The 26,930-nt window shown below is 54.9% G+C and overlaps 4 protein-coding genes and 1 long non-coding RNA gene across 15 annotated transcripts; 3 read left to right on the plus strand and 2 right to left on the minus strand.

Moving 5' to 3' along the window:
• Nucleotides 1–1,515: 1,515 nt before the first annotated feature.
• Nucleotides 1,516–12,826, plus strand: CATSPER1 (cation channel sperm associated 1; the record flags this gene model as incomplete). The annotated part of the gene is made up of 13 exons (XM_082342202.1): nucleotides 1,516–2,237; nucleotides 2,330–2,547; nucleotides 3,458–3,670; nucleotides 4,395–4,508; nucleotides 4,669–4,825; nucleotides 5,069–5,160; nucleotides 5,308–5,451; nucleotides 5,616–5,679; nucleotides 5,835–5,907; nucleotides 6,045–6,105; nucleotides 7,546–7,621; nucleotides 9,782–9,896; nucleotides 10,053–12,826. The coding sequence occupies 13 exons, from the start codon at nucleotides 1,516–1,518 to the stop codon at nucleotides 10,077–10,079; spliced, it is 2,076 nt and encodes a 691-aa protein (XP_082198328.1). The 3' UTR covers nucleotides 10,080–12,826.
• A 131-nt stretch (nucleotides 12,827–12,957) lies between these two features.
• On the minus strand, nucleotides 12,958–14,490 carry CST6 (cystatin E/M). The gene is made up of 3 exons (XM_082341800.1): nucleotides 14,172–14,490; nucleotides 13,521–13,646; nucleotides 12,958–13,169 (listed from the first exon to the last, which is right to left on the minus strand). Exons 1-3 carry the CDS (start codon nucleotides 14,409–14,411, stop codon nucleotides 13,086–13,088), a joined length of 450 nt encoding a protein of 149 aa, XP_082197926.1. The 5' UTR covers nucleotides 14,412–14,490; the 3' UTR covers nucleotides 12,958–13,085.
• A 31-nt stretch (nucleotides 14,491–14,521) lies between these two features.
• On the plus strand, nucleotides 14,522–20,133 carry LOC309605695. Its single transcript, XR_014231507.1, has 3 exons — nucleotides 14,522–14,923; nucleotides 19,458–19,926; nucleotides 19,996–20,133. It is a non-coding gene; the product is annotated as an uncharacterized lncRNA (long non-coding RNA).
• A 121-nt stretch (nucleotides 20,134–20,254) lies between these two features.
• On the minus strand, nucleotides 20,255–22,128 carry BANF1 (barrier to autointegration nuclear assembly factor 1). 5 transcript variants are annotated; one of them, XM_082341804.1, is made up of 4 exons: nucleotides 22,046–22,128; nucleotides 21,820–21,967; nucleotides 21,031–21,178; nucleotides 20,255–20,785 (listed from the first exon to the last, which is right to left on the minus strand). In XM_082341804.1, exons 3-4 carry the CDS (start codon nucleotides 21,151–21,153, stop codon nucleotides 20,639–20,641), a joined length of 270 nt encoding a protein of 89 aa, XP_082197930.1. In that variant the 5' UTR covers nucleotides 21,154–21,178; nucleotides 21,820–21,967; nucleotides 22,046–22,128; the 3' UTR covers nucleotides 20,255–20,638. The 5 variants fall into 5 exon arrangements, with proteins under 5 accessions (XP_082197930.1, XP_082197929.1, XP_082197928.1 ...); XM_082341803.1 differs by lacking the exon at nucleotides 22,046–22,128 and having other exon boundaries at nucleotides 21,860–21,991; XM_082341802.1 differs by lacking the exon at nucleotides 22,046–22,128 and having other exon boundaries at nucleotides 21,856–21,980.
• A 125-nt stretch (nucleotides 22,129–22,253) lies between these two features.
• EIF1AD (eukaryotic translation initiation factor 1A domain containing) lies at nucleotides 22,254–24,916 on the plus strand. 7 transcript variants are annotated; one of them, XM_082341792.1, is made up of 7 exons: nucleotides 22,254–22,545; nucleotides 23,035–23,100; nucleotides 23,178–23,375; nucleotides 23,523–23,631; nucleotides 23,734–23,842; nucleotides 24,015–24,062; nucleotides 24,601–24,916. In XM_082341792.1, the coding sequence occupies exons 3-7, from the start codon at nucleotides 23,289–23,291 to the stop codon at nucleotides 24,743–24,745; spliced, it is 498 nt and encodes a 165-aa protein (XP_082197918.1). In that variant the 5' UTR covers nucleotides 22,254–22,545; nucleotides 23,035–23,100; nucleotides 23,178–23,288; the 3' UTR covers nucleotides 24,746–24,916. The 7 variants fall into 7 exon arrangements, with proteins under 7 accessions (XP_082197918.1, XP_082197919.1, XP_082197921.1 ...); XM_082341793.1 differs by having other exon boundaries at nucleotides 23,201–23,375; XM_082341795.1 differs by having other exon boundaries at nucleotides 22,254–22,420.
• The last annotated feature ends 2,014 nt before the right edge of the window (nucleotides 24,917–26,930 follow it).

The raw sequence follows: 26,930 nt of genomic DNA on the forward strand, positions 1-26,930 counted from the left end.
CTTATTTATTGAGCAGCTCATTTATACTCTTTGAGCCACAGTACCTTCCTCTGTAAAATGGGGGTAATAATATCCATCCTGTGAAGTTATTGTGAGGATTATATTAAAAGTGCATACAAACCCATAGAATATACAATGCCAAGAGTGAATCCTAATGTAAACTATGGAATCTGGAGGATGGTGCTGTGTCATTGTAGGTTCATCAATTGTAATAAACGTACCACTTTGGTTGGAATGTTAATAATGTGGGAGACTATGCATGTGGTCGGGGCAAAGGGCATATGGGAAATCTCTCTACCTTCCCCTCAATTTTCCTGTGGACCTTACATTGCTTTAAATGAAGCCTTGTGGGCTTCCCTGGTGGCGCAGTGGTTAGGAATCTGCCTGCCAACGCAGGAGACATGGGTTCGAGCCCTGGTCCGGGAAGATTCCACATGCCGTGGAGCAACTAAGCCCGTGCGCCACAACTACTGAGCCTGTGCTCTAGAGCCCACGTGCCACAACTACTGAAGCCCGTGTGTCTAGAGCCTGTGCTCCCCAACAAGAGAAGCCACAGCAATGAGAAGCCCATGCACCACAATGAAGAGTAGCCCCCGCTCGCCGCAACTAGACAAAAGCCCGCGCACAGCAACAAAGACTCAATGCAGCCATAAATAAATAAATAGATAAATAAATTTAAAAAGAAAAAAAAGTTCTTAAAGTAAGTCCTCAGTAAATAATGGCTGATGGTTTTATTTTAGTAATAATCCAAGAGAGGGATTTCCTCTTCATCCCTGTCAATGATGAAGGAGAGAATAATGATACTAATTAACATTTATTGTGCTGTAAGTATAAGTTTTACATATCTTAACCTTTTTGATCCTTTGAGGTAGGTGTTATTATCCCCATTTTACAGAGGAAGAAACTGAGGCATAGGAAGATTAAGCAGCTAGCTCAAGGTCACACACCTACTTACAGTGGAGTTGGGCAGTTTGAACCTTAGAGCCAGTTGGTATCTAGGTACAACTGGGGACTGGACCATTTGGCTTCTTAAAGTTTTTTCCAGTACCAGAGCTAAAGCAACTGCTGGGGCCATGGTGTCACCCCGGAATTCTTTGTCCAGCTTTCCCATTGACCTGCTGGGTCACCTTGGGCCAGTCCCTTCCCCTTTCTTGACCTCAGTTTCGTCCTTTTACATTGAGGAGGTTAGACACACTGATCCTTGATTCTGGACTGTAGCCCAGGAGGAGGCATTTGGGAATTAAGCCTGCTAAGGGGCCTGTTTGTGACATCATAGAGGGGAGAATTCCATGAGAAGTCAGGCTTTCCTAGAAGCCCCAGTGCCACGGCTTAGGTGAGAAAGGCAATCCAGGAAGGGCTCTTAGGCCCACATCTTGAGCTTTTCTCATTCCAGGGTTCACAGCATAGTCATGGATCAACCCTCGATGGCTGAAAAGGCTCAAAGTGAGGCAGACACTGATGACTCAGTTGTGTTCTCTCACCCCAGCTCACCAACCACACACCACAGGCCAGGCCATGGTGGAGTCCACCGCCATCACCAAAGGGTGTCCCGTCCCCATGGTGAGTCCCACCATCATGGCATATCCCCTCATCGTGGTGGATCTCAAGACTTCCATGACAATGCCTTCTCCCGCCATTCCCACCACTCCCACCACTCCCCCAACCATGGTGAGGCCCACCATCATGGTGGAGCCCACCACTCCTCATCCCTCTTCCCGGATACTTCCCGTGGCACTTTCGTCTCCCACCATTCCTATGGTGAGGACCACTTTGATGATGAGCACCACCACGGTAGCAGGAGACATCATGGGAGGCCCCACCAACATAGAGAGTCCTACCACCATGGGGCGCCCCACCAACATAGGGAGTCCTACCACCGTGGGGGCCTCAACCAACATAGACAGTCCTGCCACCATGGGGGACTCCAGCAACACAGGGAGTCCTACCACCATGGGGGGCCCCACCAACATAGGGAGTCCCACCACCATGGTGGGTTTCACCACCACAGTGAGGTTTCCCACCATAGTGGGCTTTATCACCAAGGTGAGCCTTACTACCACAGAGACTTCTCCCACTCTGGTAGCCCTGCCCAGCACAGGGAGGCCCATCACCATGGCAGGCACCATCAGCATGAAGCCCATCACCACAGAAGGCCTGCCTCCACGGGGTCCTACCGCCATGACGGGCACCTGCACGGCCACCGTGCCGAGCACCACCACGGAGAGCACCAGCACGGCGCACAACCTCGTGATTACCTCCTCCGAGATCACCGCTATGGGGAGCACCGTCGTGGTAGCTCCCAACTCTTTGGCCCATACGCGTCCCACAGCGTGGCCTCAGCCTCCCTCGCCCCTGCCTATTCTCGTCAAGTAGCCCCCCAACCTAGCAAGCCAGACAGACAGAGCTCAGCCTTCAGCTTGGCTCGTTCCCTGAACACAGCACACTCACACCCTGCCCAGACCTCCAGCAAAGTCCATCCTCAGGGCTCCTCCTCTAAAACCTCGGAAAGCTGGCCCAAAGAAGACGAGCAGATTCAGAAGCGCAAAAGTGAGTCTTGGCTCGCCCCCCACCCCCCAACTCCACCTGCCTGGCCCAGATTCCAGACCTGAGTCAGGCCCTGCACGTCCTTCCGCAGATCATGAGGCTTGCTCTCACCTGCAGGTGTATCCCATTGGCTATTCACTCGCCTGACTGTTCATCATCCAATCTTTTATTCCTGGAATTAGGCACTTCTCCAGACTGTCGGTTGTTGGTTCATGCAGTCACTGCTTTATTCATTCGCATGTTCACTTCTCGAACATTTCCTCTTCTCTAGTATGAAAGCTGGGGGTGATCACTTATACAACCAATCCCAGACTACCCAGTGAGAGGGGTCTATCATCCGTATCAGAACATTTACCACTGTGGATTCTGTTCGTCCATGTTTCCGCCACTGAACTGTGAGCTTCTTGAGGCCAGAGGCTGGAACCAGTGCCTGAATGAGGGCCTGGTTAGAGGGCAGGGAGGGACTTTGGCTGTTAACATATGATCCCCCAAACTTGGCCCCTGGTAGTTCCGTAAACATGGCATCAACCTCACAAACAAGCAGTGAGGGATGAGTGTCTAATTGTTTGTGGGCAGAAAAGGCAGCCAATGGGGGGAGATGTTTCAGCTGCATCTTGGAGGGAGAGGGAGAGTTTACCAAGAGGATGGGGTGGCGAGGAGGATCGGGTCTTCCGTGTGTAAGTTGCCATGTGACTAAAGAAAAGCATGGAGGTGTAGGAGCGTGAGCTCAAGCAGACCCCAAATCCCAAGCAAGCTGGCATCTGTCGGGGAAGGAGTCAAGCCTGTGGCTCCTATACCAGCGCAGGACCAGCATGGAGGCACCCGAGTGAGCTCATGGCAGGCAAGCCTGGGAGGGAGACCGGATCCCCGTGTCCCCTTCCCCCATGGGCTTGGCTTCCTGGCCCTTTTACAGCTGGCCGAGCCCCACGAACCCACAAGAAGCTGCACACTGTGGACCTCTTCTATTTGTTGTGGGAAAAATTAAGCCACCTCATTTGGGGCCTTTCGAGAATGCTCAGGAAACTGACTGACTCCCTGGCCTTTGAAGGCTTCATCGTCTTCATCGTCTGCCTCAACACCATCATGCTCGTGGCCCAGACCTTCGCTGAAGTCGAGGTCCGGGGTGGTAAGAGCCAGGGAGCCCTGTTCACATGGAGAAGGCCACTGATGTTGTCCCAAGCCTCCCGGGGGCCGGACCAAGTGCCGGGTGATTTATTTCATTATCCCATTTGATCCTCACCCTGGGAAGTAAGCAGCATTGCCCAGCAGTAGAGTGAGGCTCAGAGAGTTTTGCTGAAGTCAACCAGCCCGCCAGAGACACAAAAGCCCAATAAATTTGAGGATATGCTGTTTTGGACTATAGCCACCAGGTGGCGCATCAGCTCTAAGTATGCTGCTTTGCCGGAAGGATGCCCAGAACCCAGGTCGGCTGGAAGGGCCAGGAGACTGCAAGCAGGAGGCCCTGGAGGGATGAGGGTGGGAAACCTGGGAAGATGGTCCCTAAAACCCTGGGGAGCAGAGTGAAGGTAAGGACCTGCCACAGGGCCCATAAACTAAGGAGAGAAGAAGAAGAGTGATGTTTCTTGCAAGCTGTTTCAGGCTCCATTCTAAGCCTTTTACTATGTGAAAAGCATTTAATGCTTGTGAAAATTCTATCAGGCAGACTGTGATTATCACCATTTTATAGGCAAGAAAAGTGAGTCACAGAGCAGTTAAGACACACAGACATTGGGCAGAGTCAGGTTCTCCCTAAATGGCTGAGGGTGAGGTTCCAGTGGGGAGGAGGAAGGAGGGGCTGGGTTGCTGGGGAGACCCCTGAGTGAGACTCCCCTCCCCCGTGTTCCCCACAGAGTGGTACTTCATGGCCTTGGACTCCATCTTCCTCTGCATCTACGTGGTGGAAGCTGTGCTCAAAATCATTGCTCTGGGCCTCAAGTATTTTTTGGACCCCTGGAACAACCTGGGTGGGTAGGGATGGGGCGTGTGTGTCTGTGTGTCTGTGTGTCTGTGTGTAGTGGGAGCCCCTGAACTGCCCAGGGGCGACAGGAGCAGGGGGTGTTGGCGCTGGGAGGTCTGTGAGTCTGGGCAGGAGCCCATGACACCCAGGTGCCCCTGTTTCTGTAGATTTCTTCATCATGGTCATGGCTGTGCTGGACTTCATGCTCATGCAGGTCAACTCTTCCTCCATGCGCATGGTCTACAACCAAAGCATCTTCCGCATCTTCAAGGTCTTCAAGAGCCTGCGAGCCTTGCGAGCTATCCGGGTCCTGCGGAGGCTCAGGTCAGCGGACCCACAGCTGCCCACAAGGAGGCTGCAGACTCCAGCCTGCTTTTCCTGCCATCCACTAGGATCAATCTCTTTATTTTCCAGAGAGGGTCTGGGACACCCCCCACCCCAAGTCACTAGCAAATCAGGGACCTCCCACCCCTGTAATCAGCAGTCTGAAATCTGTAATCAGCTCCAGCTGCTAGACACAGATCCCCACCCCACTGACTCAGCCTCTCTCTCAACCACTGCCCACAGCTTCCTGACCAGTCTCCAGGAAGTGACCGGGACCCTGGCCCGGTCCTTGCCGTCCATCACCGCCATCCTCATCCTCATGTTCACCTGTCTCTGTATCCTGTGCCACGGGGGCTGGGCTGGGAGAGTGAGGTGCTGCAATGGACAGAGCTGGGGGGAGGGACCAGGAACTGGGGGTGGCAGGGAGAGAGGAAGAAGGGGAGAGAGGACCCTGTGAGCCTGGTTTGGTCCTCAACAGCCAGTCCTGTTCTCTGTGGTGCTCCGGGCACTGTTCCGCTACTCTGACCCCAAGCGCTTCCAGAACATCTTCACCACCATCTTCACCCTCTTCACCTTGCTCACCCTGGACGACTGGTCCCTCATCTACCTAGACAGCCGAGCCCAGGGTAGGGCAGGCCTCAGGCTGGGTGGAGGGCAGGGGCTGGCTGGGTGGGCAGACCCTGAGGGCTCAGTTACCCCATCTGCAAAGTGGGGCTTCTGAGGCTTGCTGGCAGGGGTGTGGTGAGGACCGGCAAGGAACTCACAGCTCGAATGACCCCCTCTCTCCCAGGTGCCTGGTACATCATCCCCATTCTCATGATATATATCATCATCCAGTACTTCATCTTCCTCAAGTGAGGCCCCCACGCCTGTGCTCTCCAGCTTCACTTCCCCCAGCCTAACCCCGAGGCATCCCCTCCCCTCCCCTCTCACCATGGTTCTGCCACGGTGAACCCAGAGGAGGCTTCAGGGCCTCCCCTCCAGCCTCCTCCTGTCTCCACCCCCCCAGCCTGGTGATTGCCGTCCTGGTGGATAACTTCCAGATGGCCCTGCTCAAAGGCCTGGAGAAAGTGAAGCAGGAGGTAGTGAGGGAGTGGGGCAGGGGGACCAATCAGGAAGGCACAGGGAGGGGGACACAGAAGCTGGAGGGAAGGAAGGAAGGTGCTCCAGGGATGGGCAGACATGGGGCTCTGGCAGAACTGAGGCCTCTTCTTCGCAGAAGGCCTCCCAGATCCATGAGAAGCTACTGGATGACTCACTGATAGAGCTCATCGAAGCAGGTACCAGTACCCCGCTTCTTTCCAGGCAGGCACAGAGCTCCAGGCTCAGCTTATGTATGTATTTATTTATTTATCTATTTATCTATCTATCTATCTATCTATTTATTTATTTTTGGCCACGCTGCGCGGCTAGAGGCATCTTAGTTCCCCAACCAGGGATCGAACTCAGGCCCCGGCAGTGAAAGCGCCAAGTCCTAACCACTGGACCGACTGCCAGGGAATTCCCGAGGCCCAGCTTTAGAGTCTTAGAACCTGACACTCAGAAGAACTTTCAGAGCTTAGAACTTTGGTCCAAAAAGCTCCACGACTAACCGCCAACAACCAATTAAACTGATAGTCAATTCTTGAAAGACCCATTTGCAAAACAACTAATTAGCCAAATTATGATTCACCAAACGTTCGTCTCTGTTAATAACTTACAAAGTTTATAGCAGTTGGTCTTATATGAGGTGGTTTCAACTGCCTTTGAGGCTTTTGTCAAGGTGTTATAGACACTCGTCCAGAGTCACTCAAAGTGTCTATAAGAATTGAGAGTCTATAAAAATGAAGTTTTCTGTACATATTCATCTTTGCACACCTGACTTTCTGGGTAAATAGATTTTGAGCCAATTGCTTTGCCTCCTGCTTAAAGACCTTCAGAACTTTAGAATCTGAGCTCCAGAATCCCACTCTTAGGATCATCAACACCAGAGGACTAAGGGCCCTCAGGGGTCACCTGGCCCCTCACCTGCCCTCTCCATCATGAACACTCAGTGCAGAAAAGCTTAAGCAAAAAGAGGAATTAACTGTCTCAAATTATTAGGAACTTGAGAGTGCATGGGCTTTCAGGAACGGCTGGATCCAGGACCCAATGATGGTTGAAATTTGGTCTCCTTCCAGCTCTCTGCTCTGTGGCTCTCTGTGTGGTTTTGTGCTTAGGGTGCTCTTCCTTTGTGGTGGGAAAGCGACCACCTGCAACTCTAGTCCCAAATCCTCACAGTTTAAGTATCCCAAGCTCTCCCAGCAGGGGTCCTCTTCTCCCGGCGGTTCAAACAACGTCCCAGAAATGGATCTCCTTGGCTCAGGTTGGTCACCTGCCTATTTCTGAACCAATCGCTATAGCTGAAAGGATAGGCTATTCTGCTTGGCCAGGCTTGAGTCACATGTCCTTAGAGCTGGGGGGTGGGGTCAACCCCAGCTAGGCAACATGCACCGAAAGGGGTGGGTGTGGTTCCCCAGGAAAATTGGGAGACTTTTACTAGAAGAAGAGGGAACGCCTGCTGAATGGGCAAACAAACAAACAAAGCACACTCCATGCCCGGAGAAGCAATCTCTTTGGGGTCATCCTGGACAAAACCCCCTTTAGCTCCTGTTCAACTATCTCCATGACACACAGGGTTTCCTCCACCTTCTCTCAATCCAGGCAGCGTCTTGACCTCCCCCTTCTTTCTCTACATCCAGAGCCTAAAGAGGTGATAAGTGGACACACCATACAGAAGCAGCTCATTGAGAAAAAATTCGGAGGCATGACTGAGAAGTAAGGAGATGCAAAGGGAGCGGAGGCCTCAGGTCTAAGGGGAGAGGTCCGGGGGCCAGACCGGTGGGCCGCCGTGGGAAAGGGGCATTGCCCACCTCTCTGGAAGGGCGGTAGAGCCCTAAGGCTTATGTAGAGCCTGTGGGTGGGATGTGGAGGCCTTGAGTGGCTTCTGCTCACTCAGAGTCACCTGGTACCACCAAGAGAATCCCACCAGCAGCACCTGAAGGGCCACGAGAGCCCCTCTGAGGCCGAGGGCCCAGGGCAGGGCAGCGGCCAGGGGCTGCAGGAGCAGGGGCTCTGCTCATCTTTTTGCTCCAGAAGCATCCCTGATCCTTGCTCTGGGCCAGGTTCTGCGAGGACTCCAGAGGCCCAAAGAGGACACACACTAGCACCTGCCCGTGAGGGCCCCCCTCTAAAGACCTTCGCGGGGCCACGTAGGGTGGGTGGACTCCAGCTGGCTTCAGGGATGAGGAGGGTGGGTCGGGAAACAGCTTGGTAAAGGCCTGGGAGGCAGGTGTCAACGCGAGTGGCCGGCTGGGCCAGGACAGCTGGGGACTCGTGGCTGTGCTCATGGCCAGGGGTCCTTGACACAGACTCCTGCGCCCTGGCTCTCAGGCCTGGCTCCCCAGAGAGCCTTCTCCCCGAAAGCTGGGCCCCGCCCCACCTCATCCAGACCGGCTCCAAACCAGCCTGACTGCTGGCACCTTCCAGGCTCCTCTTGGCCACCGACAGAGCTTGAGCGCCAAGCCCTCCGTGATCACGGCAGCCCCGCCCCACACCTCCAGCACATCCTGGCTTTACGTACAGCACAGCACATACTTCTCCACCTTCAGGCCCTTGCCCACACTGTTCTCTCTGCCTGGAATGTTCTCTGGCTGCCAACACCAGGCTCAGGTGATCAAGAGCTGGAAAAGCTGAAATCCAATCCTGCTCGTTTCATCTCCTGGCCGCCCTCCTGGCTGCCCTCCGCCCTCCACCCTCCACATTCCAGATCCTCGTACCTTGGCCTGGGCTGGGCCTTGGTTCCTCTGTGATGCTTTCCCTGGGGGTTTCTAGGCCTCCAAACTCTTCTCCACTGGCCCACCTCCACCTCCACTGAGAGTGGTCCGTTGTTTTTGTTGTTTGGTTTGTTTGTTTGAATCTTTTTTTCTTCCTTCCTTTTTCTTTTTAGTGATTTAGAGAGTGATCTTTGTTAAAAGTAGTTTTGGCTTTCCCTGCCTTCCCCGAGTTTACAGCCCTACAAGGGCTCCTTTCTCTCTTAGCTTAAGATCCGGGCGCCCTGCTTTGACCTCCCCTGGATGTCTCCACCTTGAATTCATCCGTCCCGAGGCCCACCCCTGGCCCCCAGTACGCTCCCCACTGCTCACAGACCTTGGCGCACCAGAAACCTGGTCTGAGCTCAGCAAACCCTCAAGTGTCTTTCAAGCTCAGCTCAGTGACGCTTCCTCCAGAAGCCTTTCCTGATCCCCAGTACTTGGGTGAGGTTTTCCTCTTCTGGGCCCCTCAATGTCCTCTGTTTATACTTATCACAAGTGTAAAGACCCTTGGTTTGCTTTCCTGGCTCTGCCACAGACTGAGCTTCTTAAGGGCAGGGGCTGTTTCTTATTTGTTTCTTTGTCCTCGGAGCACCGTGCAGTGTTCATTGATTTCAGAGTTATCTGATGGCTGGATTGATGAGACAGGCTGGCAGTGAAGGAGTTAATGAATGGGTAGTGGGTGGGGCTGGGGGGTTAGGTGGATGGCTGACTGTGAAGGGGTAGGGGGCGGGGCCAGGGAAGAGCAGGTGGATGGAGGGATAGGTGAGTCGAGGGAACTCGACTCGAGGGTGGTCCCATGGGTGAGGCAGTGGCTAGACAGACAGGCGGGTATGCGGATAGGTGGCTGAGTGGGTGCATGAGTCAGTGTGGGGTAGCTTGGACGGATGGAGGGATGGGTGGTTTGGAGGTAAACAGTTTAATCATCAGAATCCCCTGTGGTACCGGCAGCTGGTGGCAGCAGGGGGCGGATATGTGGAAAAGGAAATATACCATGGAGGAAATATACACACAGAAAAGTGGTGCCGTGGCTGGAAATGGAGGCATGGGGTGCTGTGAGTGGGGGGGAGAAGTGGGCTCTGGGGGCTGAGATGGCCCAGCCTTGCCTCCCCCCACCTGCCCTCAGGCAGCGGGAGCTCCTGTTCCACTTCCTGCAGTTGGTGTCCGGGGTGGAGCATTTTCAGCAGAAATTCCGCTCCCAGGCAGCTGTCATAGATGAGATTGTGGACACCGCATTTGAGGTGAACCAGGCGGGACCTGGGAGGAGCCAGATGGAGGGGGAGGGCACTGGAAGGCCGGGCCCCGGAGGCTTTGCCTGGAAGCCGCCCTGAGTAACAGTGGTGTGGGCCTCTGGGAAGCAGAGGGCCGGCGCCATCACCTCCCACCCCACCCCGCAGGCTGGAGAAGAGGACTTCAGGAAGTGATCCCCAGAGTGGCAGCCCGAGTCCAGACTTCAGCCTCTGGCAAGCTCTCCCCCGGGTCGGGCCAAGTCCCCATCTCTGCTGGAAAGATCACTGGGCCTGCAGGGCTGGGCCCCAACAGAGTTTTAAAACCCCAGGTGGCTCCATGTCCTTACTGGCTGGGCCGAGGCACAAGGGAACCTGTGGGCCTGCACGCATGTGCGTCCTCGAGCGTGTGTGTGTGCGAGTGTTTCAGGTGAAAGGCTCTGTCCTTGGATCCCTCCCTGCCCCACTGGGGCCTGGCATCCTGGCCTGGCAGGGCCTTAACAGCAGCCAGCGGGGTGACGTGGAAAGTGGGCCAGGCTCAGTGCTGGAGGGAGAGGGAGCGGTCACCCTGCTTTGGGGACGGAGGCCTGTCTGGCCCAGGAGACAGGAGAAAAAGAACAGGCTGGGACAGCCCACGGTTGGGGCCTGAGGGACCAGGATGCTCCAGAAATGAGGTCTCAGAGCCCAGGCCTACCGGCACCGTCAGCATCCAGCACAAGGGTGCCAACTCGATGGCGACAGCCTGAGCTCCGAAGGCAGAGGTCATCGCCATACCCTGCCCTGCCTGGGGTCAGGCTAAAAAGCCTCAGTGAGGGGAGGGCGGGTGGAGGCTGCTCAAGTCCTTGTGGCCTCGGGGTGGGGGGCGGGGTGTGTGTGGAGTGGACAAGCCTCCGTTAGAGGAAAGCAAGGGATGAGCTCCCCTGCTTTCAGCCTGAGCCTGGGCAGGATGCCCAAGATGGCGGCGGGGCACTGAGCACTAAGTCAAGCTGGAGCCCAACCAGAGGGAGGTCTCCCACCAGATGGGAGACCCACCTCACCTCTAGCAGAGTGAAGCTGGAGGGAATCGGGGACGGAACCCGGGAGTGGGAGCTGAGAGGTGACAGACAGTTTTGCCAGCCACCCCCCTACCTCCAGTGCGGACCAGACAGTGGTGATGTCTCCGGGCCCCCGGACAGAAGCAGCGTGTCTCCTCCCTGGCCTGGCCGAGGGTGCGGGCTGGCCCAGGGCCTGGGCATAGACTGTGGGTAGGAAATGCCATCTGGGATTTGGGCACAGATTCCGGGGGTGGAGAGGCCACCCGGCCTCACCCCACCCCACCACCTCACACACTGATTCAACAAGCATTTCCTGCCACTTCTCACCCTGTGGCAGCCACTCAGGAGGCTCCTGCTCGGTGGCACACGGGAGCTCTTGCAGCGGCAGCCCCTCCGCAGGCCCCCGGGCTGTCTGCGCTGCCACATCCAACAGGCTTGAGCCGCCGGGAGGCTGGAAGTTTTCCCTCCATCCCTCACTCCTGTCAGACTCAGCCCCTCAAGCTTCCAGGTGGGAGTCAGTTTATTTGCCATCTCCCCATCCCCACCCCATACGGTCTCCCAGGGCCCTAGAGGGCAGGGCCTGGGAGCTGGGGCTGCCCCTCATTAAGTGCCAGCATCGGCAGGGAGCCAGGCAGGCATGCGCAGGCGCGAGGCCGGGCGGCCGGGCCCCGGGGTGCCCACACCTCGCGCTCCCACAGGAGCTGCTTCCTGCCCGTCCTGTCTCAGGCATGGGTGTGTGTCTGTGCATCTGAGGAACAGCTCCGGCTGGGGCAGGTGTGTCCCTGGGGCTGTGGCTTTTGGGGTGTATTCTCCAGGTTATCCTCGGGATGGGGGTGTTGCTTCTGAGTGTGTGTGTCTGTGTTTCCGGTTTGCTAGGTTATGTGTGTCTTTCTCTGGATATATGTGTGGTGTCTGGGAGCAATCTGAGGGTGCATGGTGGGTTTGTGTGTGTGTCTGTTTGGCGTCTTGAGAAGTTCTGGATGTGTGTGTGTGCATGTGTAGTGAGCGTTAATTCCAGCCACAAATTCAGGTGCGCAAAAAATGTTCCATCTCTTCTTTAAATGACATTGAATTGCAACTGTCCCCTTATCCCTCCTACGGACAGTGGATTTGACTTCGGTCCCCTTGGCGCTCCCTGCCAGCCCCTTGCAGGCGTCTTGCTCAGGACAAAGCACTGGGGAGTCCTTCTGGCATGTGGTCCACAGTGTCCAGCCTTCGTGGTCTCTTGGCCTGCGGGGGCTCTGCCATCTCTGGGCCACATGCTGGTATAAGAATCTCACAGGCTGGGGCTTCCCTGGTGGCGCAGTGGTTGAGAATCTGCCTGCCAATGCAGGGGACACGGGTTCGAGCCCTGGTCTGGGAAGATCCCACATGCCACGGAGCAACTGGGCCCGTGAGCCACAACTACTGAGCCTGCGCGTCTGGAGCCTGTGCTCCGCAACAAGAGAGGCTGCGATAGTGAGAGGCCCGCGCACCGCGATGAAGAGTAGCCCCCGCTTGCCACAACTAGAGAAAGCCCTCGCACAGAAACAGAGACCCAACACAGCCATAAATAAATAAATTAAAAAAAAAAAAAAAAGAACATTTCTTTAAAAAAAAAAAGAAAAAAAGAATCTCACAGGCTGAGAGCTCAGTGTCCTGGGGCCAGGCTGGCTAAAACTCCCACGCGCCATTCTGAGTCGTCTTGGCAACTGAGAGGAAGCAGAACTCAGGTGCCGCTCAGAGTCTTCACTGGCTCCCGTCCCTTTCCAGTCTTGGGGTGTCATCCCTCTCCTGTGACTTTGTCTCTGAACCCATAACTCTGCCAATATTGGGAGTCTCTGGAGGTTCGTTCCTCTACGTCTGTGATGCTGGGGTGTTCGGGGGACCCCAAATTTGGGAGCTGAACTTTGCACCCTTAGCACCATCTGGGCTGAGACAGCAGAAGCTCAGCTGTGGGTGGTGTGGGCACCCTGTCAGCTGGAGGGGGCTGTTGGGAGCTGCCGAGAGTGGGACTGGGGAATGGGAGAGGGAGGAAGAGTGAGGCACTCAGAAGAGACCAATGCAAGAAGCAGTGCTAGCAATTTATTGCCACAGATATGGTCTAGGGACCTGACATGCCCTCCACCGATGTGCCCACTCCTGCCCAGACCCGCCCGCTCCCTCCCTCCCCCAAGCCCACAGGGGTCTACTACAGGGTCACACAGTCGTGCTTTAGGAGTTGGGAGGAGTTCTGCCAGGGAACCATAAGGATCTCAAAGTCACAGCGCAGCTTCTGCAAATAGATCATGAGGAAAGAAGGAGGGGTGAGCCCAGGCCCCAGGCCACCTGCTCCCAACAGTCAGCCCTGTGCCTGCGGTGCTCTGGGATGCAAGAAGGAACATCAAGTTAGATGCCCAGGACCAGAGCCCAGATCTTTCCAGCCCAGCCCCTCACTCCAGGGGAAGCCCCAGTCTGCTCCTCTCTGCACCCTCGCCCTGGTCTCAGGGCTGAGTCATCCAGAAGGCAGGGACAGGTTCAGCCAGACATCAGCTCGGCCAGCCAGACCAATTCAACCTGTACAACCTGAGGGCCCGGCTGCTGGCCGCTGGCTGAGCAGATGCCTGGCTGGGGGCAGGGCTGTTACCTCCTGCTGCACCCCTCCGGCCAGGGGGCAGGTGGTGAGGTCTATGTGGTCTCCAGCCACGGCATTCTTCCGGCAGGCCGTGCTCCCCATCTCCACGGTCAGGTAGTACTTGATGCCCGCCACCAGCTGGGGCAGAGGTGGGGGCAGGTCAGGGGTGCCGGGGGACAACCTTTGACCTGGACCTCTCACCTCCCTCCGTTTGCTCCCATCTCCCATTACCTTCCCTAGGACATATCCAGCACACTGCCTTTGGGATTCAGGTCTGGGATGGGGGGAGAGGAAGGGCGGGGAGGGGGCGGCAGGCAGTTCTGGTGGGGAGCCCTGGGGAGAGGGGCAGAGCCTGGGCCACGCAGGAGGCTGAGACCCAAGTCCACACAACTGCCCCATCTCCCTCACCCCCCCCCCCAACTCGCCCATCTCGGCAGGGACGAGTGTGAGGCTAGTGAGGTAGCCGTGTGAATTCAGGGTTGGATCTTATCCGAAATTTAGATATTCTGTTCCGCAATAAGTTTTGGAATTAATTGGATTTTGAAAAATATGTTGTATTAAAATGCCAGGCTGATTACTCTTGTGTCGCCCCCTCCATCTGCGGCCCGGGTGGGGCCGCGCTCGCCTCCCACGGCCCCGCCCCGCCCCGCCGGCCGGGCGCACCTGGCTCTGCGCCCGGAGGATGGTGGTGTCGCGGAAGTAGTAGATGCTGTTGCTGCCCATGTTGTAGGTGGCCATGGCCGCCTGCGTCGCCTTCCGCACCTGCGGGTCGTTGGGCGACAGGTCCTGCCGCTCTCCGACCTCGCGATCCCCCGGCCGGGCCCGGGCGTCGCGGGGCAGCGCCAGGAGGTAGAGCGCGAGCAGGGCCAGGCCCAGCGGCAGCAGGAGGCTCGGACGCGCCATGGTTGCCGGCGTTGGTGTTCAGCCGCGGCCCGCGCCGCTTTTACGGGCTCCGCGGCCCCGCCCGGCCCCGCCCCGCCCCCGCCCGCCGCCCGCCGCCCGCCGCCCGCCGCCCGCCGCCCGCCGCCCGCCGCCCGCCGCCTGCCTCCACCGGCGGGGAGGGATCACCGGGCCTGGGCAAGGCCGCCTTCCGGGCGCCGAAGGGGACAGCGGACAGCCCCAGCACACCTGTGTATCACGACGCTGCGTGCCCTCCAGGCACACCTAGTCCGGTGAGGGAAAGGGCAAGGACAGCCCCCAGCAACAAGTGCCACCAGTGGGACAATTCGCAGAGGCCCATCACGTGTGAAATACCAACAACAGCTACCAGCAAGCTCTTAACTGTCTCCACTGTGTAGCCTTGGAGAAGTTACTTCACTCTCAACGGCCTCACTTTCCTCCTCTGTGAAACGGGTTGCTGTGAGGATTCAATAAGTAAAGTGCTTAGGGGAGGCCAGGAGCTGTATAAACAGCAGGTAAGTAGGAGACATTACTGCGCAGAGCGGGGCACTGTTTAACCCTCACGACCAGCATGATGTGGGGATCAGTAATGTTTCCACTTTACAAAGGAGTAAACAGGACAAAGAGGGAACAACTGATTTTGCCCAAGGACACCGACTGGTAAAGAGTAAACGGTGACACTGGCTTTTGAGCCCCAGCAGTCTAACCCAAATCTGTGCTCTCAAGCCAGACTGAACCCAAAGGATGAGAACTGGCCAGAAGGAGGTGTGGGGGTGGTCCCAGCTCTGCCATTTACTGCCTGGGGGACTTCCAGCAAGTCCCTGGACCTCTGGGAGCCTCAGTGTCCTCATCTGAAGAAATGTGACAACTCTTGTCTTCTAAGGTTGTGCTGACAATAACGGCCCAAGACTGGGTCACCCATAGGTAAACTGGGCCTATGCTGGAGGTACCAGCAATATAGGGCTATGATGTTTTTGGGAATAATCTGACAATTAATCTATAAAAAACAGCATTGAAGTAGTCAACACGGGAAAAGTCTGGCTTTTGTTGGAACTTTTTAGAATTAGTATTTTAGAGTTCAGGGTCGTTTGTACTTTTAATCACTTGTTGCCAGGGGGAGGTGGGGCTTTTTGCTCCTGGGACACAAAGATCTTATTAGTGCTTAGGGCCTCCAAGGATTTTACCTGAGGTTTGGGACAGGCTGTGGTTTTCAGTACCCAACTAAGTGTTGGTGCTTAATAAGTGGTAGCTATGATTGTGATGAATATTATGAGAAAGCATCCAGCATCCCCCCCCGCCCCCACCAATTCTCGGCCTCTCAGAATCCCAGGGCCAGGAAAGGCACTGATTTCTCCTAGGGAGACCAGGACCAGTGCGGTCACTGCCCAGTACAGCTACTACCCCACCCCCTCAGCCCAGCTGTGAAAAACAATCTTTGGATGCCAAGGGACAGTCTCAAGTTTGTTGTGGGCTCAGGTGTCTGCCTTAAAGGGACAGACCCATTTGTGTGAGAGCTGGCAAGAGCCTGGCTTGATGAAGAGGCCAAGGTCAGGCAGGAGCCCAACCTGAGAGAAGCTGGGAGTGGGGGAGTAAGAGGCCCAAGCCCGCAGCCCAGGGGAGAGGTGGAGAGGCAGCCCCAAGGGGCCAGGAGTCTCCTCGGGTTCTCCCGGATCTGCTCTCCTGTTACTTGGAACTCAGCTGTGGCCACACTTAAACTCCAACAGCTCCCTGGGAAATAAGCCAAGGCCCAGTCTCTGACTCACCAAGGGCCAGGGGGTCCCCAGCTCACTTGCCCCTACTCTACCTGTTATTCCTTTGCGCTGACACCAGCAAATCTTTTGCATGCCAACCTAACAATTTTCAAAGACTTTTCACCCACTGGTCTGTTCTCGTAAGCACCCTGAGTTAGTAACCATCATGCTCATTTTGCAGATGAAGAAAGTTAATCAGAGAGGTCAGGACACTTGTCTAAGGTCACTCACTCAGCTAGAAGTGGTGTCCTGGTGAGAAAAGAGGGATGGGGAAGGGAAATTAACAATTATCAGGCTCCTGATATGAGCCAAGCCTTGCACCAGGGACTCAACATATGTTCTCTCACCCTCATAACAGCACTGCAGAAGCAGTGATTATTACTTCTTTTTACAAGGAGAAAATGCAGGGTCAAAGGGGAAGGGTCAGGGGTGGGGGCTGGGGGGCAACCATGTGCCAGCATCCTAGTGTGTGACTTCTGGACCGCTCCACAGGGATATGAGGTCTGCTGTGGTGGTGCGGGTGCCCCGGGAAGGGTTTTCCCAGGGCTGGGTCTCATCTGGAAAAGAGTCTTAGCCTGGACTCCATTCATGCTTAGTCTGGACCACTCTGGCTTCCAGAAGGAGGCCTGGGCCAGGTTTGAGCTCAGATGGGCCATCCCCACTGGCCACAGGACACAGCTTTCAGTTTTGCTGTGACCCAGACATCCCAACCCAGGTTGCCCATGGCACCCCTCTCTTGTCCCTGGCTGATGGGTCTTGCTGACCAGGGTGGGCCCTCGATATCCCCTTCACCCCGGGATCACGTCACCCCGGGCCTTCACGCTGCTCCCAGAACCCTCTTCCTTGAACCTTGAGCTGGGCCGCAGTTATTCCCTGCCCAGGGCTCGTCTCCCCTTTCCTGCTGGATCACGTCCTGGAAAAGGGGCTGTGTGGCAGGGAAAGCTGCGATCCGACTGTGATTAAAGCTGCCCTCTGGGGAGGAGCTCTCCCAAGTGCCCTGGGTTTCGCGTTCATTAGCTGGTTGAATCTTCACAAACCTGCGCCAGCTAACACAGGAGGAGACTGAGGCTCAGAGCAGTGAAGCAACTTGTTCCAGGTCACACGGAAGGAATTGAGCACAGAGCCAGGCCTGGAGGGCTCTTTCAAGCTACCATCCGTCAAGGCCAGAAGTGACAGTAGAGAGAGCCCTGGGTCCCTGCGGGGAGGAGGCAACATGAAAGGGGGTTGCACGTACTTCACATGTACGTGTGTGACGGTCACGAGCACGTACTTCACACCTTCTGGGCTGCCACTGGGGCAGGTGGCGAGGTGAGTCTTGGGCTTGGGTTTGCCCTGTAGCCTCTCCCTACTTCCTCCCTAGGGGCAGCAGGACCCCTTCAGCACCCCGGAGTGCATGGGTTGGGTCCACCTCAAGCTTTGGGGCAGATCTGGGAACTCATGATAGACTGGCTCAGAGCATTAAGCTCTGGCTTGGGTGCAGCAGGGAGGGGGAGCACCAGGTCAATATTTGCTGACTTCCAGGCCCACCCATGTCTCCGGCCAGGCACATCCTGTCAGGCAATGTGGGCTGACATCTAGATAACCCGCCTCCTACCCACCCCCACCCAGGTCTGCTTTCTCCAATGTTCTAGGTCTTGTTCCCTTTGTCCTGCTGGCTGAGGCAGGGCTGGGCCTCTGAGAGGCCAGTGTCACAAGGAACATTCCAGATGCCGTTGGTCTCCTTCGGCTCCAGGACTGATGCGGGAAGTTGGGTGCGACGCACAAAGAAGACCAGATCGAGGGTTTGGGGCCCACCAACCTGTCACAGATACTGCCTGGGCCCGAGGGTGAGGTGAGAAGGCAGGCTTCAGCCCCTTCACAGACAAAGCCTGTGCGTGAGGCAGGGAAGCCCGTCCCACAGGGCTCCACCGGGCAGCCCCCAGCAACCAGCAGTGACAGGAGCCGCAGGAAGGGCATTGTGGAAGATGAGCGAGTCTCCATTACCTCACAGAGTGCCAGTAACCATGTGGCAGTACCAAGGCTGAGCAGGGAGAGGCCGTGGCCCTGCCCAGCCCCTGCCTAAGCACACCAGGCCTGTGTGACAGCATCATAGCACATGGGTCAAGGCTGAAGGGACTCCAAGGTGACCCTGGACCCAACCAGAGTAACATGAAAAACACAGTATGGCCTGAAACTCCAGGGACAGCCCACATTACCACCTCAGTCTGGTCTTCAGACTGGCACCCTCCCAGGCAGCAGCCTGTTAACACAAGCTGGGCCCAGCTCCGGCCACCTGGTGACCTTCCAGGGGAGCTTCTCACACTTCCCAGACCCAGGCTTGCACTGAACCTTCATCTCTACTAATAACCATCATACTTTCTGAGTAATCACCTAATTGCTCGATCCTCGGGTCTTTATTTTTGGTTTCCCTTTTATCTTTCTTCTACTGTTCTGAGATACAGCTAACGTGCAGAGAAGTACACAGAACGTATCTGATCACCACCACACAGGGCAAAAAGTGGAAACTGCCACTCCCAGCCCCAAGCGCTCCCAGGCATCACACCCGCCTCCCTCCCCCAGAGGCAATCACTCCCAACTTTTTTCTTTACCATCGACTTTTGCAATAAGCATTTTTTTTTTCCTCTAGTTTTACCACCCATGGAGATCCCTACATAGGGATCCAGCTGGGGGCCCTTATAGACAAAGCTGCTGTGAACAGTCGCTCAAGTGCTGGTGCAGGTGTGCGCGTCCTCAGTCACAACCCTGGGAGCGGAATTGCCGGCTCACAGGGTGGGTCTTCAGTTTTACTGGCGAACACCCTTTTCCCCAACTGTTCATACCAATTTACACTCCCACCAGCTGGATATCTGTTCCTGTGGCTCCACTTCCTCATCAGCACTTGGTATCATCTGACTTACAAATTTTTGCCAATTCCATGAGCATATAATGGCATCGTGTTTGCATTTCTGACTACGAATGTGACTGAACACCTTCTGACAGGCTTATTCACCACCTGGGTATTCCTCTGTGGCTGCCTTCCACGTCTTCTACCCATTATCCTGTTGTGTTGTCTGCTTTTTCTTGATTGCAGCTCTGAACGTGCTCTAGAGAGTCCTCTGTTGTCTGTGTGTGTTGCGAATATTTCCACCCGTGGGTTAGGCTCCTCACTCGCTTTACGGTATCTTTAGATGACTAAAGTTTCTCTAATGGAGTTGAATTTATCAACTTTTTCTTAATCTTTCCCTACCCTGAGATCGTGGAAATCTTCTCATATTATCCCAATGTTTTATTTATTATCTGTCATTTCTCTCCTCACCAGACTGTAAGCCCTCTGAGGATAAACAAAGCTGCTGTGAACATTCGCTGAGGTGCCGGTGCAGGTGTGCCAGTGTCCTGAACAATGCCAGCACTGCATCTGATCCTTACAACATCATTTTCCAGGAGGGGAAACTGAGTCTCAGAGAGGCCAAGCGCCATGACCAAGGAACACAGGGCTCTCAGGTTTCCATATTATGTTTTGAGGACCAGTCTTCCTCACCCGTAGAAGAAGAAACAGTCACTTGTTATTGTGAAAGAAAAAAGTGTTTGCAAAGATCTTAGCTCTGGACTTAGTTCATACTAAATCTTCAACGAAATAAAGATGAAAATATACAAGATAAACGTGTAACTCACTCAAGCCCCTACCCCAGTTGCGATGCTCACACTCTGCCTCCCTAAGAGAACAGGGCAGCCTGCAAGAGCCCCGCCCACTCCTCCCAGAGGCCAGGAGAGCACCGGACAGTTGGCAGGTAAACCTTCACCCACATCCCGGCCACCCTTTTCCTAGTAGCTCTGAACGCCACTGACTTTTCCACCAGGTGCTGCCTAGCCCAGCTGCCGACCACATGGACATCTGGATCCCAGGAAGGGATCAACCCAAACTCTCTCCCACGTTACTAAAGGACTGAGACACGCCAAGGCACCTGCCCAAGGCCTGTGTGGCCAGGATGGCTGCCCTCCGGAGTGGGAAGGAAGCTGCCAGTTTCGATCTGCACTGATAAGGAGGGCGGCAAACCTGGTCACTCCCTGAGGAATAGGCCACTCCCAGCCCGCCTGCTTCTCACGTACAAAGCCCAGTCATGAAGGCCACTGACTTTATTGATTTAAAAAACTTTACAAGGACAGTGACCGTTCTGCCAGAAAGAGGGCCAAATGGCATAAAACAGACCAGAGGTGGGGGCAGGGGGGCGGGGACAGGGCCAGGAATCATTCAGAAAAGCTGGTAACTGCTGTCACGAAACTGGCAGAGAAAGGAGAAGGGGGATGCATGCAAGGATAAGAATTCCAAAAAAGTTGAAATGGTGAGGGGAGAGAACTCCCAAAAGACCCTGGAGTACATGGGAGGTGCGCACGACAACAGCAATCGTTTCCTTTGTAGAGGACGGGGGAAGAGTCCTCACTTGGCTGCAAACTCTGGAGACTCAGTGCTGGGGCTCGGGGTCGGGGGCTCCCCAGAGAGCATCACAGGAACGCGTCGCACCACTCTCGAAGGCACCCGAAGCAGTCCCGGGACTGCTTGGCGTTCGCGCCGCACGTGTCCTTCAGCCATTCCCGGAAAAGATCTTCATTTTTCCTTAGCACCAGAAACTGACCAAGGACCACATAGGCCTGCAAGACGGGCAAAGCAAAAGGCGGGCTGCTGAGCGCTCTGTGGGACTAAGAACAAGAAGGCCACTTCCGCGCCGCTCCCAGCACAGGAGCCCAGGAGACGGGGCAGGCTCCAGCCTGCGGGCTCTGCAGATCTCACCGCCCATCCCCAACAGGTACACGCACTCTCCTCACTCCCCAGCCGCGGGGAAGCACTGTAGTCGGCCACCCCCGGCCCTCCCCGGCTGCACACAGCTACCCCACACCTTGTCAAAGCCCTTTTCCTCCAGCTTCTTGCCCAGGACTTCGCCAATCCCGGCCAGGCTTCCCACTGGCTTTTCCCCCATGGGCTCTGCCACGAAGTCTCGGTGCTTTTGGGAGGTTGTCATCTTGATCAGGCTTAATCTGGGAATCCTAAGAAAAGGGAGGTTACGGCTAAAAACCCGGGAACTCTCGAAGGCCCACTGGCAATCTCACAGTAAGAGACAGCTAGAGCATCCGTTAGGGAGGCTTTCTCGATTTCCCCCAGTTTACGGATGAGAACACAGATCCAAGAAGAGTCTTTTCCTCACTGTTCAAGACAAAGGTCTCTGCCACTCCCTGCGGGAGCTGCGTTTTGGTACCGCCCCACAGGAGAAACTATCCTGCCCTACCAGGTGGTGCACGCAGGACAAAAGGCGTCGGTCAATACCCAGGGCCCATCCTAAAGCTGTCACTGCTCTGTGACCTTGGCTGGGCAAAGGCAGCACTGACCCAGCCTGGAACGACCACCTGGTCCGAAAAGCAAATGAAGGGCTCTCCCACCCGCCCCACAGGCTGCTCACAGAGCGAAGGCGCACCGGGAGCGCACACATCCGCTCAGCCAGCCCCTCAAGCTCCACGCCGCCAGCCCCTCAAGCTCCACGCCGCCGGGCCCGCCCACAACGCGCCGCGCCCCGCCCCCTCCCCGTGCCGCGGCCGAACCCTCTCAGAGGGCGCGTCCGAGAGCGCATCCTCTGGCCCGTCGCAGCACTTGCGGCCCCTCCCCTCCCCCTCCTCCCCGCGCCTCCTCCGACCTCCAGCCCGGGCCTTGCTGCGCGGCTCGCACTCACCCACAGCTCCAGTTCCCGTAACGGCTTCTCCCGCCACCCGGCTGCTCCCGCCGATCCCTCAACCCACTAGAACTTTCTTCCACTTCCGCTTCCGGGTCGCCTCAAGCGCCGCCTTAAAAAAAAAAATCTACATTGGTCACTTCTAGCCGCTTAGAGTCACCGAGTTGAGGCATTTCCCCCCGCCCCGGACCTTGAGGGCGCCGTTAGTAGGCGCTCCTTTCCGGTTGCTTCGCGGGAGGCCGGGCTGCCTTCTGTGGTCTCGCTTCTCGGGAAGCATTTCCGGTCTCAGGGAGCAGAGGTCTGTGATAAGAAAACTTTATTTCTCTGCTGCACGGCATCCGGAACTTAAAAGACTTAGCCTTGGCCGACCTGATGGTGGGAAGAGTTAGAGGGACGGACAAGGAGAGAGGCGTGGCCAGAAGGCTTCCGGGAGAGCGCCGGAAGTACGGTGTCCGACTCAGGCTGACCCGCGCCGTCCTCCTCGCTGTCGGGCTTGCGAGAGTCTGACGGGAACCGGAGGCGCCGGAGACCTGAGTCCAAGACGACTCCACTGTCGTGACCGCAGGCAAGTCCTTTTTCTGAGCTTTCATTGGCTCAGCTGCGAAGTGAGTTGTGGACGAGCCGATCTCAGCGTCCCGCCTGGAGAGCGGGGTCTTTCAGGCAGCCCCCGTGGGATTCGAGGCCCAGAGAGTAAGTATGGGGCTTTCTCTCTGAGCGTTTTTCCTCCAGAATAGGGAGGCAGGAGGGCAGGGGGCGGCAACTAGGGATGACACGTCGGAGTTTCCTTTGGAAGCCATCAGTCTCCTGAGTACGCATTAGTCCTTGTTTTTTCAGTACCCAAGTCAGAAACAGTACATGTCGAAGATCAAGCCAGCCTACCCTGACCTTTAACTAACTCGTTCCTGACTTGGATTCTCCTAACTTGTCTGTGTCTGTACTGTGTTGAGAGATTGAGCATCTGTGTTGTGTGGTTGTGCTGCACCTGGGATTTACAAGCATGTTGAGGAAGAAATGGTTTATCTCACTCCTTCCCCAAGTGGTTGCCAGGATGATTTATTTATCTAGAACACGTATTTAGTTTTCGTGGTTATGTCAGTACTTAAGAATAATACGAGTTTTTTTTACGTGCCTTACACTGTGCTAAGTGTTTTGCTTACGATTATTTTGTTTTAATAACAGTGCTCTGAGTTAGCTACTGCTTTTCTCTGAGGTCTAGAGAAATTGAACAGCCAGGAAATAACCAAGGTAGGATTTGAATCCAAGCAATTGGATTTCAGAGCTCATGTTCTTAACCAGGACACTGTGTCACTCCTTAGTAAAAGGCCTCTCCCCATCTTCAAAACAGTCGTGCATTCTGAGCCTGCCATCCAAGAAACTCAGGAGGAGGAGTTGATAGTCTCTGCATCTCTCACCGCCCTGGGACAGGACCCAACATGTCTCAGGCCACCAAGAGGAAGCATGTGGTGAAGGAGGTGCTGGGGGAGCACATGGTGCCCTCCGACCATCAGCAGATCGTGAGGGTGAGTGGCTTTGGGGACCAGCTGCTCTGCCTCCCCCACCCCTCCACTCCTGCTGGGCCCCTGGGATGGGGGCAGGGTGCACCACAGCTCAGTAGGTGTTGGAACTGGCTGATGAGGCTGACTGGTTCTTGGTCTCTCCTGGACCAGGTACTCAGGACCCCAGGGAACAATCTGCATGAGGTGGAGACAGCCCAGGGGCAGCGCTTCCTGGTGAGCATGCCCTCCAAATACCGCAAGAACATCTGGATCAAGAGAGGTGAGAGAGGCAGCCCTTTTGGAGACAGAACTGTTTCCTATGGCCTCAGCTTCCGCCACTGCAAGCAGGACTGACTGTACTTTTTCTCCTCTCTACCTGCAGGGGACTTTCTCATCGTTGACCCTATTGAAGAGGGAGAGAAGGTGAAGGCTGAGATCTCCTTTGTGCTCTGCAAAGACCACGTGCGCTCTCTGCAGAAGGAGGGGCTCTGGTAGGGTGGTCCCCTTGGTCACTGGCTGCCCTACTTATCTGGAGGATTTACTTCCTAGCTGTGGAATTAGGGGAGGGAAGATCATGACATCTCAGGCAGGAACAGCTGGAAACAGCTTTTTTGCTGAGGGGTTTGTCTGTCCTTTATGACTTCGACTCTTCTCTTGGCACAGGCCTGAGGCCTTCTCCGAAGTGGCTGAGAAACACAACAACCGGAACAGGTGAGGCACAAGTCCTGGGGTAGGGAAGACAGAAAATGGGGCTTCAGGCCTTGGTACCTTGAGAGGAAATAGAACCTTCCTTCATTCCTACATAGGGTCCCTGGTGAGAGCTTCTAAGTTTGTGGTTAAAAGTATGGCTTAAAAGTCAGATCTCCTGGGTTAAAGTTCCGGCTTTTCGAGTTATAACTGAGTGACTTTAAGCAGATTAACCTGTAAAATGGGAACTTTGTAAGGGTTAAAGAGACTAATGCTTGTAAAATTGCTGAGCATAGTACCTGGTAAGCAATGTGGGTTCATTGAGTGTCGGTTGTAGTAGAATCATTATTATTAAAATCAGTAGCTCTAGCAAACTTTTGAGGTGGGGGTGAGGAGGAGGTAGTTTCTTGCCGCTTTTTCTTGGCCAAGTTTCCTGCGATTCTCTCTGTGTCTGACTCGCTGAGCCCTGACTGCTTGGCCATATGGTTCTCCTTTTTGTGGGGCGTTGTGGTTTCCCCAGAAGGCATTTGGCTAACTGTCCTTTCCCCCCGCCCCGATGCAGACAGGCTCAGCCAGAACTCCCAGCTGAGCCACAGTCATCAGTAGAAGAGTCCAGCTCTGAAGATGATTCTGACCTTTTTGTTAACACCAACCGCAGACAGTATCATGAGAGTGAGGAGGAGAGTGAAGAAGAGGAGACAGCCTGAGACCCCAGGACCCACTTCTCCTCTTGCTCAGAGACTAGTCCTTGGCTCCTGAGCTTGGCCATTCCCAGGAGGCTCTGTGGATCTTTCCCCCTGGATGGGGACAAGGCAGGGCCCTTCTCTGAACTGACTTTCTGACATAGGAGAATTAAACCCCTGGTGGGTGGTGACTTATGCTGGTGTCGGAGTGGCTCTTTGGAGGAAGGAGGGACATGTGGTAAAGTTAAAAACTGCTCCTAGGTGGTGGCCTCATGGGCAGGTGGGCTGAATGGGCAGGAAATGGGAAATGGCTGGAATCTTTCCTAGTTTCTCCCTCTCTCATCGGGCACTTAGTAAGTGCCAGGCCCTGTGTGCTTCCCTGCGTGTAGTTAATAACTGGGAGCATTCCCACTTCATTGCCTGCTTGCAGTTAGTACTGACTCAGGCATTCAGGATCACAGCGGGACTTAGTGCCCATCTGCCTCTAAGAGACCCTCAGGATGAATTTCACAGTGCCTCGTAAGCTGTTCTCCCTGCTCTTCTAGTCACCTGTGACTGCAGGGGCGCCCACCTCCATGCTGCTGTGTACATGCCCTGGTTGGTGGCCTCCTCGTGGCTGCTCAGACCATCACTCCTCAGCCCTCGTGCAAACCACATCATCCCACTTCTCCTTGGAAGCTTTTTACCTCTGACTGTACATTCTCCCTCTTCATTGCTGGCATTCACCTTTTAGTCACTGCTCAGACGTTGAAGTTTACCTCCTGGCTTAGAGTCTTCTACCCTTGCTTCCATCATTGTTTTTCTACATCCCATGGATGGGCCCGTTCAGCGCTGTGGCTACCTAGGTCATTGATGTCCCCATCGCTGATGCCCTTGTCTTCTATTTCAGGCCTGTTGCCTATATCCGTAGTCACTGTCTGGACCCCTGACGTCACTAGAAATTGCAACACCATTTGAATTCAAAAAACCTGTACAATCACCACCTCCAGGCCTCCTTGCTCAACTACCACCCCTCCTGCCCCCCACAGAAATTCTTTATCTTCATCCTCCAGCCCTGCCACATTCTCACCATCATGTCCTATCTTCACTTCCTTCCCTGTGCAGCATCAATTCAGTGGTCTACGCCCTGTACTCCCTTTCTTCCTCCATCGTGTTCATCTAGTAAAACCTAACCCTGGTCAACCCAGTCATTCACCTCTGCCTGTACGCAAGTAACTGTTAGAGAAAACAGCCAACCTGGTTCATTAGTTTTACCTTAAATTCGTAATTACAAACCTCAGATGGCCACTCATCACTGCCTGGCAGATCTACCCTGGGATGTCGTATTAGAAAACTTTTTTTAAAAAATTTATTTATTTATTTATTTATTTTTGGCTCTGTTAGGTCTAAGTTTCTGTGCGAGGGCTTTCTCTAGTTGTGGCGAGCGGGGGCCACTCTTCATCGCGGTGCGCGGGCCTCTCACTATCGTGGCCTCTCTTGTTGCGGAGCACAGGCTCCAGACGCGCAGGCTCAGTAGTTGTGGTTTGCGGGCCCAGTTGCTCCGCGGCATGTGGGATCTTCCCAGACCAGGGCTCGAACCCGTGTCCCCTGCATTGGCAGGCAGATTCTCAACCACTGCGCCACCAGGGAAGCCCCAGAAAACTTTTTTTTTTTTTTTACCAAATCCCTCTTGTCCTGCTAGTTACAGACTGTAGCTCATTCTTCATTAAGAAATAGTAACCATTGGAGGGAACTCTTACCTCTCTGTTACCAACCCTACAACTGTGCTCATGGATCTTCCTGTCATTTTACTGCCCATTGTAATCCAGTGGGACTTAAGCCTTTCCTCTCGTGCTTCGGAGCCTGTCTCTCTTTACTTAAAGAGTTTTTGTGAGTTTTGGTTTTTGTCATCCTCTGTACTGGGTATGTTAGCATCAAAGGTGCTATACAATCTCCCATCTGAAAAACAACCAGAAAAAAACCTGTCACTGATCCCACATCCTCTCCGGCTACCGCTTCATTTACCTGCTCCTCATTCAATCTCTTTTTACGCTTGCTTAGTGTAGTCTTAAATACATACATACACATGTGTGTGTGCTTATGTGTGTATATACGCACATATAGAAATGTATGTATATACATTCATGTGCAAAAAATTAACCAGGTAAGTTGAAGATGTGAGTGTATTTTTAACTCATCTGAAGTTTATTTTTGTATGGAAGATGGCTAA

The sequence above is a fragment of the Balaenoptera borealis genome (genome assembly GCF_965194805.1).
Source record: "Balaenoptera borealis genome assembly, chromosome: 11".
NCBI lineage: Eukaryota > Metazoa > Chordata > Mammalia > Artiodactyla > Balaenopteridae > Balaenoptera > Balaenoptera borealis.